The sequence below is a fragment of the Narcine bancroftii genome, chromosome 3, assembly GCF_036971445.1.
Source record: "Narcine bancroftii isolate sNarBan1 chromosome 3, sNarBan1.hap1, whole genome shotgun sequence".
Taxonomy (NCBI): domain Eukaryota; kingdom Metazoa; phylum Chordata; class Chondrichthyes; order Torpediniformes; family Narcinidae; genus Narcine; species Narcine bancroftii.
In genome coordinates, this window is record NC_091471.1 from 47,847,346 (window position 1) to 47,861,382 (window position 14,037).

Below are 14,037 nucleotides of genomic sequence, written 5' to 3' on the forward strand. Positions count from 1 at the left end.
TTAAGCTGTGTACTTCCAGCTGTGAAAGTAGGCTTGAAATAATAGAAGCTGGCCTTTAATGCCTGTCTGTACACTCCCTAACAGTGAAATATGGTATAGAAAGACAGCTGCTAACTAGTGGGCTACTTTTATCCTGTGATGTATTGCTTTAAGTTTGTTGGAAGAAACTGGAAAAAGTTGTCCAAGATGTAAATACGAAAGGTTGTTTCCTGCCACAACTTAACACCAAAGTCATAATCACCAAACATTTACAGATTAATCCTGTAATTAGAGTTTATTGTATGATTAATTTGAGACACGACTAGTTGTCTCTAAGCAGGTGTCATTCCTTTCTTTACTCAAGTGAAAAGATTCAATTTGCAGTCTGCTGGTTTTGAGATATGGAGGATTTGTGCCTGTAAATATTTTTCCTTTATCTTTTTCATGTAAAGGTACAAAGTTACTGCTTTCAGATAGTTTTTCACTTTCAAAGTTGGTTTTACACTTTACAAGGGGGGGGGGGGAAGGGAAGGGAAGGGTGTGTGTGTGTGTGTGAGAGTGTGTGTGTGAGAGTGTGTGTGTGAGAGTGTGTGTGTGAGAGTGTGTGTGTGTGTGTGAGTGTAAGAGTGTGTGTTTGAGTGTGTGTGTGTGCATCTCTGTGTGTGAGAGTGTGTGTGCATGTGCGTGTCCGTATGTGTGTCTGTGTGTGTGTGAGAGTGTGTGTCTGTGTGTGTGTGTGTGTGTGTGTGTGCAAATTTGCATTCAATGCAAGCAACTCCTTTCCTAGTTGACTGATAATAGTTGATTTTGTGTATTTAGAAGAAGTGGATATTTGTAGGAAGAAGCCTCAAACCCTTGGCCAGCTAAATCAGAAGAAATAGGTTTATACAATATACATTCCTTCTATTTCTCTAATTCTTAATTCGTGTGCGCTGTTATTTTGTGTTTCTTCTTCCCTCTGGTCACAAGTGTTGCAGGAACAGTCCATTTGTGGCATTGTTGATTTAACTGGAACTTGATGCTTAGGATCAGCCCTGGATTCTGTCTGGAGCCACCTAAATCCAGCTGTGGAAACCTAACCAGGCATATTACTGCTGTACAGCCAGTCAACAGAAACATTTCTGGAGTCTTGTGTTACGAGCTTAAATACAAGGTGACAAAAACTTGCAGCTTCCTTTGGGATTCATTGGAGATTGGCATATTTCATTTAAGGTTCAAAAATGTATCAAAATTTTATTGAATTCCAGAGAGGGAGTATTCTTGCAGAATGTGTTTCTCTTGGACTTAGTAAATAATATTGAGCAATTTTGCTTTAATTTGTTAAGATTTATGATCAGAAGAAGGCACTGACTAACACAGCAGGCCAGCCAGCAGCCATGGAAAGCAATAGTCAACATTTTGGGCCGTAACTCTTCATCAGGAATGGCTCCCTCCATTTGTTGGCCAAAATACTGAAGTTCCCTTTTGATAATTTTTTTTAATGTAAAAGCATAATAGAATTCTAAAGTTGCACTGAAAATAATTTTAATGCTAATTCAAATAAACCGATTTATCCAGTAATTGTCTAGCTTCTGCAGTTGATTTGGAGATTGGATTGAGTAGGTTTTATTATTCTTTAGAAAAGGAAGGGCTTGTGGAATGAATATTCTTTTAAGAGTGCAATTTTCAACTTTGGAAACTATTTCCAGACACAAGAAAGAGCTGAACAAGCTCCCATGTACCACACAAACAGCTCAATTCAATAAGATGTGCTCCACTTCAGCCTGTGGGCTGAACTGATTGTTCAAGGGTCTGTGGTGAAGTGGAGAAGATAACTATGTCTGATATCATCAAAATTGTTATCTTAACAACAAGGAAAATAAAGTTCTCAAAGAAATTCCCCACTAAAACAAAAGGAAAATCTTGCCTGAAAAGGAACTCAAAGTTGCCAACATCCTCCCACTGCCCATCTTTCCCCCACTGCTGGCCAGTGGATGTATTTACAGACCACCAATAATAAATCCACTGGATTCAAACCCGGGTTGCCATTGCTGTTATAGCGTGGCACTAACCACTATACTAACTGTGCCACCTGGTAGAAAAAGCAAATCTTGATTTACATTTAAGCTATAGATTTTGAATTGGAATCATAGACTGGTAGATGAGAAAGCCCTTTATTTGGCTGAATGAAATGGGTGGGAGATTAGTTAAAGCAAAAGTCAACTGTCTGGTATGCTCCATGCCATGACAAAGAAACAACACACTGCATTTAGTAGTCTGTGTTGGCCTTGCTGTGTATTTCCACCATTCCAGGCATGATAATCACAGCATTCCCAATCTATTTCTGTTGTTCATGAAGCTAACTATATATAGTTGAATAACATTATTGAACGTATGAACTCTGACCACAATGAGTTCACTTTATCTAATCCACAGCAATATTAAAAATGTTGCATTGGACTATTGATATCCAAATCTACTTCCCAGCTAATTCCACGAGGGGCGCTGGACAAAGTGGCAACTCTCTGTCTTCCTTACGGTAGACAAAGTTAAAAAATTTCATGTATGCTACATTCTAAATGTAATATTACATCACAATATGGAACCTTTAGCTTTACCTTTACCATATTAATGAACTGGAATCAATTTTGCTGTTATACAACCCCCGTCCAATGCATGTACAATAGTGCTCACAGTTGTTTAGGACTGGACAGCTGATATTAAAGCCATAAAAAACCTTGCATGTAGATTTGTGTTGAAAATAAAGATTCAATCTGAGTAGACCATTAAATCTAATTTTATTCAGTTGAACAAAATATTTGAAAAGTTATTTGGTGTTCTTACAAATTGGAATAATTTTGATTGAGATAATTCGGTGTGAAATGAGTGGCCTCGTCGTGATATTTTGAGTTTGAAAGAAGAGCAGGTGCATGTGATATGTTCTGAGTACTCGTCAGAAACTTTGTGAACATTTGAGATGATGGAATCCATTATTAAGGATGTAATAGCGGAGCATGTGACTAGCAGAGAAGGGATCGGACGGAGTCGACATGGATTTACAAAAAGTAAATCGTGCTTGACAAATCTATTGGAATTCTTTGAGATGGTGACAGGTAAAATAGATGGGGGAGAGCCAGTGGATGTGGTGTACCTGGACTTCCAAAAGGCCTTCGATAAGGTCCCGCATAAATGACTGGCTTCCAAAATCAAGGCTCATGGGATTGGGGGCAAAGTATTGATGTGGATTGAGAACTGGCTGGCAGGTAGAAGACAGAGAGTTGGGATAAATGGCTCATTTTCTGAGTGGCAGGCGGTGACCAGTGGGGTACCACAGGGATCTGTACTGGGACCCCAGCTGTTCACAATTTACATTAATGATCTGGATGAGGGGATTGGATGTAATATGTCCAAATTTGCAAATGACACTAAGCTAGGAGGGGTTGTGTGCACAGAAGAGGGGGTCAGGAAGCTCCAGTGTGATTTGGATAAATTGAGGGACTGGGCAGATACATGGCAATGTGGATAAATGTGAGGTTATCCACTTTGGTAATACAAACCGGAGGGCAGATTACTATTTGAATGGCAATAGATTAAGAGATGGGAAAGTGCACAGAGTCCTAGGGGTACTTGTAGATCAGTCTCTGAAGGTGAGCATGCAGGTACAGCAGGCGGTTAAAAAGGCAAATGGTATGTTGGCCTTCATATCAAGAGGGTTTGAGTATAGGAACAAGGATACCTTACTGCAGCTGTACAGGGCCTTGGTGAGACCACACCTGGAGTATTGTGTGCAGTTTTGGTCACCTTATCTAAGGAAGGATGTTCTTGCAATGGAGGGAGTGCAGAGGCGATTCACCAGGCTGATACCTGGAATGGCAGGAATGACTTATGAGGAAAGATTGCGCAAATTGGGATTGTACTCCCTGGAGTTTAGAAGATTGAGAGGGGATCTCATAGAGACCTATAAAATTCTGGCAGGACTGGAGAAAATGGATGCAGATGGGATGTTTCCAGTGATGGGAAAATCCAGAACCCGGGGCCATGGTTTGAGGATAATAGGCAAACCATTTAGGACCGAGATGAGGAGGAATTTCTTGACCCAGAGGGTGGTGAATCTGTGGAATTCATTGCCACAGAGGGCAGTAGAGGCAGGTTCATTAAATATATTTAAGAGGGAATTAGATATATTTCTTCAGTATAAGGGTATTAAAGGTTACGGAGAGAAGGCGGGGACGGGGTACTGAACTTTAAGATCAGCCATGATCTCGTTGAATGGCGGAGCAGGCTCGAAGGGTCGAATGACCTACTCCTGCTCCTATCTTCTATGTTTCTACTTCTCAAAATTTTAATTTTAGAGATACGGTACCGTAACAGGCCTTTCTGCCCCATGACCCCACTCCACCCAAATACACCCATGTGAACAATTAACTGACCAACCCTGTACATCCTTTCAAATATAGGAGGGAACCAGAACAGTCAAAGGACACCCAGACATGGGGAAACATACAAACTCCCTACACTGGCTCACTGGGTGCTGGTAAAGCATTGTGTATTTTCAGGAAACTATTTAATTTGTGTATTGTCTTCCCAATAGAAAGTGATGCAGGATTTAGTTTGTGGAGGAAGAAGTTTGCATAGCATTCCTAATCTCCCAAATACATCTTGCAGAACTTCAGCCAACTACTTACCCACATGAGAGGCACCCACACACCCACAGCCTGATAACAGCTTCCCCTTCCACAGCTTGCGTAATATTTTCCACCTGTGCAAGATTGTATTTTTGGTGGCAACAAAAAGTCTGGGGCTGACTGTATGAACTTCAGGAGATGATGTCAGCCTCTGTCATCAATTCAATCCCTCATAATTACTCTTTTCCAGCCCTGTTAATTGATTTCTAACCTTACATTAAAGGATAAACATTCAACGTCACATTTGAAATGGACATCAGCCAGTTCTAATTTTCCATAGTCGGAATGTCCTGGTGAAACCTTTCACCATGTTTGTCACTTCCTGCTCAAAGATAAGTAGGGAAGAAGTCCAAGTGCAAATGCAGGAATCGAATTTTCACTGATATGTTAGACTTCATGGTCATATATACTTTTTTTTTGAATATTTCATTTTTCATAAATATACAGAGTAAAATCTTAAATATCACAATATATTAAACTTATACAAAAAAAAAGAAAAACCCTTCTCCCTTTCTACAAAATATAAACACACACACCATCAGAGCTCACATTTATACTATCAATTAAAAAAATTTATGTGGGGAAGTCACCTATTTATATTGTAACAACATCTGTTATTATCATTATTATAATTGGGCCCCTATATAGTCCAAATATGGCTGCCATATCTTAACAAATATATCATACTTGTTTTTCAGATTTTCTGTAATTTTGTCCATAGATATACAGCTATTCATCTCCACACTCCATCGTGCTATGAGCAAGGGAGAGTCAGACTTCCAAGTAGTTGGAATACACTTTTAAGCCACTGCTAAAGCTACTTTGACAAAATAAATTTGGAATTTAGTTAATTTATTACTTATTTCATAAAATTACCCAAAAGAAAAAGCTCCAGGTCACCCATGAAAGCCACTCCTGTTATCCTTGTGAATATTTCAGCAATATCCTGCCAAAAAGGCCTCACCTTCACACATGACCACGCAGCCTGTAAAAACATTCCTGTTTCAATCCCACATCTGTGATATTTCAGATTTTGACCTACGTAGCTTCTGTGGTGTAAGATATAATTGATGTAGGAAATTATACTGAACCAATCCATATCTTGCATTTATAATTGTCATACTATCCAAACCCCAGTCAGACCCACATTTTTCTTGATATTACAACACCTAAGTCCGACTCCCATCTCTCTCTCTCTCTTGATTTCTGCAAACCTGGTTTTGCATTTTCACTCTGGAGAGCAAAATACATTTTTGTTATAAATTTAGGTGCATTCCCCAGCCAGATCATTCATTGCATTTCACTAATCTCAGGTGGAACCAACGCTGGCCACCATGATTATGTATACTTGAAGCAGGTTAAAATATGACAGGAAATCACAAAAATAGGTTACATCTAAAAAATGGAGTGTGATAGGAAAATTTTAAGGTAATTTTTGTGATCAGCAGCCCAAAATCCTTAAAATTTACCCAAAAGTGTTCAGGAAGGAAAATCTTATTTGTCTAGTGTTATCGTGCCTATGCTCTTTCTTTGTTGAGCTAACTAAATAATTGTTCTCTTTCCTCTGTCCTTGCAGCCTGATAATAATTCCCTTTCCAAATATTTGTCCAATTATATTTTTTACTGAATATGTTCCATATTACTTATGAGGCAATGTATTTCCTATTATAGCAACTTACAATGTAAAGTAAATGAGTGACGTTTGAGAGCTGAATTGCAAAGAGCTCAGAGTGTGCTGTCCTAGTTAGTTTAGTGTCTAAAATCTATTTTTGACTTGTTATCAAATGCCCTTGGAGCATTGTACATGTTTGCTTTGTTGATAAATGTTGGCTGGAAACTTTACAAGAATTTAATAATCACAGCTGAATCCTTTTCCTTTCACACTTCCACTCAAGGACATTGATGCTTCATGAAAAATGTTCCTGTATTCAGTGTACAGTCCCCTTAAATTTTATCAGCAAAATATTTTCAGCTGAATTTTTAAAACCAAAAATAGATTCAGATACTGAATGAAAGCAACAGCAATATGTTACATGGTAAAATCCTCCAGATTTACATTGCAAGCATAAACCAAAAGAAAATTTAGCACAAAAAATATAATCGGCTGGAGGAACTCAGTGGGTGGAGCAAATGAATCAGTTAGGGTCTATTGTCATATATGGAAGTGCAAGGTAGAGATGCAATGAAACTCCTCTTTGCTGCAACTTCTTGGTCTACCCAAGGAAATGGTCAAATCAAGTCAAGTTTATTGTCATCTGATTGTACAAATACAACCCGACAAAATGGCAGGAATGCTGTTTTGCGGGTTGTACTTGTACAATCAGATGGCAATAAACTTTACTTGAAATAACGCAACAACAGAAGAAATGGGAGCAGGAGTAGGCCATCCGGCCTGTTGAGCCTACTTTGCCTATCAATAAGATCATGGCTGCTATGGACATGGAATCTGCCTCACTTCCCCCCACCCCCACCCCGTTCCCCATAACCCTTAATTCCCCTATTCTAAAATCTATCTATCTTAAATACATTCAATGGGTCAGCTTTTACTAGTTCCTGGAGCACAGTGAAGAAGGCAGTGATGTTTATAATGAGTAAGTTTGGCACTGTCGGGTTTCCATTGCTTAGTTTCCAGGAGTATCTGTTAAGTGGAGGAAAACTGGGAGATTAATGGAAGGATTTGCTTAATTTGGCTTTTTGCATAGCAGAAAGTCATTGATACATGTTGTGAATAGTTCGTGCTCAAGCACTGATCCTGCAGAGCCCAACTACGCATTGACTGCCAGCTTGAAAAAGAGTTATTAATTGTTAATTTATCAGTTTTAACTCTCATTTTATATTGTGGAATATTTAATTTGCAGTGTGAATCATATGATTTAGTTGAAAAGCTCATTTACAAAGGATTTGTATGTCAGAAAAACACAAAAACTGCAGATGCTGGAATCAGCCATTCTGGCACCTCGTGTGGATAGAAAGGATCAATGTTTCAGGTCAGGACCCTTTATCAGACTAATGTGGGAAGGAAAGATATCAAGTATAAAAAGAGGGCAAGAATAGATCAGGGATACTGGGGGCAGACATACCTGTATGGGAATAATGATGGGAATTAAAATGGCTGGCAACTGGGTGATCTAATGTAGACCTACAGAAGTGGGTGCTCAATTTAAATTTGGTCTTACTGATGTAGAGAACACACTGAGTGCACCAAAAGCAGGAGATTAGCTTGGAAAAGGTGCATGCAAAGCATTAGCTCACTTAGAAGGTTTTAATGCCCCTGTATTGAGGTGAAGGGGGGATATATAGGGACAAGTTTTGCTCTTTCTTTGGCTACTGCAGTAGGTGCCAAAAGGGGTGAAAGATGGGTGGGGAGGGAAGGGAGGACCAAGGAGTCATGGAAAGGCTGACATTAATAGAAAATTCTGGGAGAAGTCAACATACCTAGTTGCTTTTACGTAATATAACCCATGCAGCGCCAGTGCACCCATGTGACCAATTAAACTACAAACCCCATACGTCTTTGGAAGAGGGAGAAGCCGGAGCACCTGGAGGAAGCCCACACGGACACGGGGAGATTGTACAAATTCCTTACAGATAGTGCTGGATTTGAACCAGGGTCCCTGGTACTGTAATAGCTTTGTGCTAACCAGCTACTCTAACCGTGAAAGAGAAACTATGAACATTTCAGGTCTGTGATTCTGTCCCCAGAGAACATCACAGACATGCGGTGACTCTGACAAGGAATGCATGGAATACAAACAAAGTCCAGCGGCACAGAATGCAATAGCGCAACACTCTCCGATGTGTTAAATGTGATCTATGCATGCTTCAAACAGAGAGGTTACATCTATATCAATTTACTACGTGACATCGCACCACGGTTACTGTTGCTGAAGTCAGAACAACTTTCCAGTGAGTGAATCTATGCAGAGTGATTGGTGCAGATCGAGTCCTGGGATGTGACCTGAAATCCTGCACAGATCAACTGACAGACATATTTACAGACATTTTTAATCTCTCCCTACAACAGGCCAAAATCTCCACTTGTTTCAAGAAGGCCACTCTCATACCTGTACTGAAGAAAAGCATAATAACTTGTCTAAATGACTACTGAGAGGATGTTCATGGCTCACATCAACACAAGCTACCAGCTTGCCTTGGCCCGCTTCAGTTTGCCTATTGGCTAAACAAATCCACAGCACATGCCATTCCCTTTGCTGTTCATTTGGGCCTTGAGCACCTGGATGGCAAGGACACTGATGTTAGATTACTGTTCATAGACTGCAGCTCTGGCTTTAATACCATGGTCCTGTGCAAACTCGTTCCCAAACTTCAGGATGTAGGTCTCAATGCCCTAACCTATCTGCAACTGGATCCTTGACTTCCTGTCTCACAGACTACAATCAGCAAAGATGGGGAGCAGTGAATATGAATCATCCATGATCGCATTCAACACTGGTGCTCCTTAAGGATGTTACTTCAGTCTGCTACTTCTCTCCCTCAACACCAACAAATGTAAAGGTAAGTACCATTCCAACTCCATTTTCAAATTTGCCGATAACACCACCATAGTGGGACATGTATCAAATAATGAAGAGTCAGAATATCAGAAAGAGACTGGAAGTCAAGTGACGTTGAGCCAAGATAACAATCTCTCTCTCAACCTTAATAAGGCGAAGGAAATTATTATTGACTTCTGGAGGGGGAAAGGAGACCACACCTTTGTCCACATTGATGGCCCTAAAATCGAAAGAGTAGAAAGCTTCAAGTTCATTGGGGTAACTTTTTTTTCACACAGAGGGTAGTGGGTGCCTGGAATGCCTTGCCAGGGAAGGTGGTGGAGGCTGAAACATTGGAGGCATTTAAGAGTCACATGGCTGAAAGAAAAAATAAAAGGTTATGGGGTAGGGCGTGTTTAGTACTTTTTTTAGGAAGAATATATGGGTCAGAACAACATCGAGGGCCGAAGGGCCTGTACTATGCTGAATTGTTCTATGTTCTTAGAAATAAATATCTCTATTAACCCGACCTAGGACAAGCATGTTGAAACAATAATCAAGAATATCTCCTTCAACCATCATTTCAAAAACCTCTGTGATTTGACTTTTCCCGATTTGGCATGGTTAGCGTAGCGGTTAGTAATCACTAGTCCCACAGCACTAGCGGTTTGGACTGGGGTTTGAATCCCGCGCTGTCTGTATATTTTTCCTGTATCTGCATGACCTCCTTCAGCCATCATTGCCTGAATTCTGAGACTTTCTGAGATTTCCTGCTTCTGGCTTATTCTGCTTAGTCCTTGAAGAAAGGATCAGGCCCAAAACATTGGCAATGTATCTTTGTCTCCTATGGATGCGGAGAAAGACCGGCTGAGTTCCTCCAACATCTCGGTGTGTTTTTGCTACAATCACAGCATCTGCAGACTTACATGTTTCACTGTGTGGGTTTTCCATGGGGCCTCCAATTTCCTCCCACCGTTCAAAATGTACCGGGGAATGTCGGTGAGTTATGTATAATTGGTGGGGCACAGGCCCATAGGCTGAAAGGTGCTGTTACTGTGCTGTATGTCTAAATATAATTTTTTTTTAAAAATCAAAGAAAATAATTTAAAAATAAAAAATATAAAATTTAAACATTTAATTTAATTTATTTTTTTAATTTAAAGGAACAAATGGTTGCTTGGTCATTGTACAAGTCCAAGTGGTTGCAGAATAGTTTTTCTGTGTATTTTTTACTGGAATATGCTTATTGAATTAAAGCTGATATTTATTATCTATCAAGAGTAGTAATTGTGATGGGTAATTGAAATTTCAGACTTAATGTGGTGGAAGTACTTTCACTGTGTAGTTATGGCACAGATGCCAGCATTATGATACAGCTACGTTGAAAGAATGGCAATGTATCAAAATTATGCGGTTGCCCGAATAGTTAAGTGTCTTGGGAATTGTGTAATGCTAGGAAAGATGATGGGTTTAGTTGTTGGTATAAAGATCTTAGTGACTTCATGCAGTGTTTGATACAACAGATTTGATGTTTATGTTAAATCTTTTAAGCTGGTGAGTGAGGTGTGATCAAGCATACATTTTTGTTCTATTTATTTTTTCCTTTTCATATTGAAATTGGACCATCACTCCACTTTTACCTGTGGGTAGAAAAGCTTTGAAGTGTTGAGAGATAAATCATTGCTCAAAATTCCATCTTGTATCCTGTTTTGTGGCCTTGTTGCAATTGATCCAGTGAGTTTCTGGTCATGGTTGAGTGCAGTATGTTGATGGTGGAGAATTTCTTATCATGATCTTCAGAGAAAAAAATGGAACAAGCTCTCTGACCAGCTCCTTTGCAGAATGGTTAGTATATTCACAGGATTTGTTTCAGCTGTAGTTGGTTCTTCCCTATTAGCAGAGGTAAACTGAGTTATATTTGATCTCTAGCACTCCTTTGTCTTGAGTTGACAAAGAATGGACGAGATCTTGTAGGCTTGGTCGTCCTGGTTGTCCTGCCTGGCGTCATTGTTCATAATCATGGTTACACTGTGTTTGCATTCAGGTGCAAGGTAATTGCATCTAAAAGGGTTAAATTTCAATCGTGTTGATTTGCATAGTGTAATATTCAGAATTTGCATCCCTATCTTATATAACCCAACTTTGCTTCAAGCACACTCTAACCTTGAGTTGATGATTGATATTTCTGGAACCATGGATCACCTCTTAAGCTCATCTGAAATGTGGGTTGACATCAGAATGGGACAAGTTCTGTTTTGTAGATATAGTGACTGGTATTTATAAATGACAATAAAATAACAATGAAAATGGAGCAAATGATTCCAGGAGTTTTTCAAAGAAGAAGAAAATCAATACTGGTGAGTCTTGGTGTTGTGAAGCACAGTGGGGGAGGGGTTGGGGGAAACCAGATGAACAAAAGGCAAAAAGTTGGTTTATTTCTGGGTCTGAGTCTTGGCAATTTTACAGTGCACTTTTGGCTGACGATGTGATTTTAAAAAAACATTTGTAGGTGAGGCAAAGATATTGATAAACCTTGCTGATGTTCGGTATACACTTAACAAGCTTGTTTTGAAACTTAGAGATTGAAAAAAAAATCTCAGAAAATTGTTGATTCCTGTGGCCTGGGCGTTGCATTTTTTTCCAGGATGACACAGTGCTTTGAAATGCACCACCTGGTCTAAAAGCACTCTTCTGTTGTGAGCCATGGTGTGTACTGCTGGCCAATTGAAAGTTACAAATCAGCTTGCTAAATATAATTTTGAGTAATTTTCAATGTTAATTTTATTTTTCATTCATCAATATATATTGAGTTTGTATCTTATTTGCAATTGTTAATCTTCGATATCTGATTTAAAAACAAATCCCTGATTTAAAAAAAAATATAGCATTACAAATAAAGATTAGTAGTACGTGTCACAGCACTTCAGGCAGTTGCTTCAGAATATCATATTACGGAGACTGAGGTGATCCAAGGTTATTTTCTGCTGTGTTCTAGATAGTAAATTGTCATTCAAAAAACTGTTTGGTCTCAAGGCAATTTATAACTGAATAAATCTGTTGATTGAAATCTTGTCTTTACTAAATCTGTATAAGATGTTATTTTTGTTTATTTTCTCTAAACCAGTTGCATCAAAGTTGGGTCCTGTTAAAGATCAGACTTCAGATTTTTTTTGTCAGAGAACATACATGATACATGTAACCCTGAGATTCTTTCTCCTGCGGGCATGGCAGAATTACCATTTATTGGTATAAAAACTGTGCACAGTGTGTACATGTAAACAAATAAAGAACTGGAAACGGATAATGAATGAAAACAAACTGCCGCACAGAGAGAACAAAAAAGAAAATCAAAGAAGTGCACAAGTAAGAGTCTTTAAATGAGTGTCTGAGTTTGTCATTGATGAGTCTGATGGCGAAGAGACAGCAGATGTTCCTGAACCTGGTGGTGTATATCTCGTGGCTCCTATAGCTCTTTCCTGATGGCATCAGCAAGAACAGGGCAAGTGCTGGGTGGTGTTGGTGTTTGACGATTGTTGCTGCTCTCCTGGCAGTGTTCCATGTAGATGTACTCAATAATGGAGAGGGTTTTGCCTGTGATGTCCTAGGCTCTGTCCACTACCTTCTCAAGGGCTTTACGCTCAGGGGTATTGGTCTCTCCATATGACATCGTGATGTAGCCGGTCAGCACACTTTCTACCACACCTTTGTCAAAATTTGCCAGGGTTTCTGGTGTCATACCAAACATCTGCAAACTCCTGAGGAAATAGAAGCACTGACAAGCTTCTTTCATGATGCCATTGGTGTGCTGGGTCCACGTTGTGTGTGGAGGAAACTGTCTGTCTGGAATGTATGTATTGTGGGTGGTCATGTGTCCTCCCTGTCTGAAACTTATTGGGAAGTCATATCACCTGTCGGTCAAGGGTGGACTCTGGCCACTAATTAATGCACACCTTGCCATTGGCTAATTCAAATCAGCTAGCATCATTATTGGCTAAACACACAGATTAGCTTTGTATTTAATAGGAGTGGGCAGCATATTTGGTCTCTCTGTTTCATGGTCCGAGCCCCCTAACACCACTCCATGCCAGGTTGCTACTGTGTATGGATAAGGATAGGTCTAGGCCTTGGGTTGAGATTCTAAATTGGAGAAAGGCTAATTTTGAGCAAATGAGAAAGGATCTAGAATGCGTAAATTTGGATGTTGTTTTCAACCAAGGATGTGCGAGGAAAATGGAGAACCATCAAAGGTGAAATTTGGAGAGTACACACATGGTTAGCAGACATAGGCAACCTTGGTTTTCAAGGGATATTGGGGATCTGGTTTGGAAGAGGAGAGAAGTGTACAGCAGGTATAGCCAACATGGTGCAAATGAGATACTTGAGGAGTGTAGAAAAACCTCGAAAAAAAATCAGGAAGGCTAAACAAAGACATGAGGTTGTTTTGGCAGACAATTAAATGAAATTCCTAATGATTTCTACAGTTATATTAAAAAGAAAAAGGTTAGTAAGGGACAAAATTTGTCTTCTTGAAGATCAGAGTGTTCGGCTTTGTATGGAGCTAAAAGAGACGGGGAAGATCTTAAATGCTTTCTTTTCATCAATATTCACTCAGCAAAAGGACACAACTCTTTGTGGGAAGCATGGGAAACAAGCAGTGTGGTCATGAAACCTGTACAGATTAAAGAGGAGGAAGCCCTTGCTGTAAATAGAATAAGACTGGATAAAACAGTGAAACACCAAGTCATCATGAAAATGCTTCAAGATATAATATCAACAGAAAAGATCTAAGAATAATCAGGTATCTCTACTGACAACAAAGTGTGGCCATACACATAGATAATGAGATTGGGATCACCAAACCTGTTTTCCCTGTACAATGAAAACATCATGAGAACCATACA

General features: G+C 39.5%; 1 protein-coding gene across 18 annotated transcripts in view; it reads left to right on the top strand.

Moving 5' to 3' along the window:
* Window positions 1-14,037, top strand: part of nedd4l (NEDD4 like E3 ubiquitin protein ligase) — a 533,566-nt gene that overhangs the window by 254,188 nt on the left and 265,341 nt on the right. The window contains exon 1 of one of the 18 annotated variants that reach the window (XM_069924011.1): window positions 11,318-11,493. The exons of 16 other annotated variants lie outside the window; for them this stretch is intronic. In XM_069924011.1, coding sequence (XP_069780112.1) covers window positions 11,437-11,493 — 57 coding nt within the window. In that variant the 5' untranslated portion in view covers window positions 11,318-11,436. Of the gene's footprint in view, window positions 1-11,317; window positions 11,494-12,424; window positions 12,500-14,037 lie in introns of those variants that run through there. One more of the 18 variants, XM_069924010.1, reaches the window with a different exon arrangement.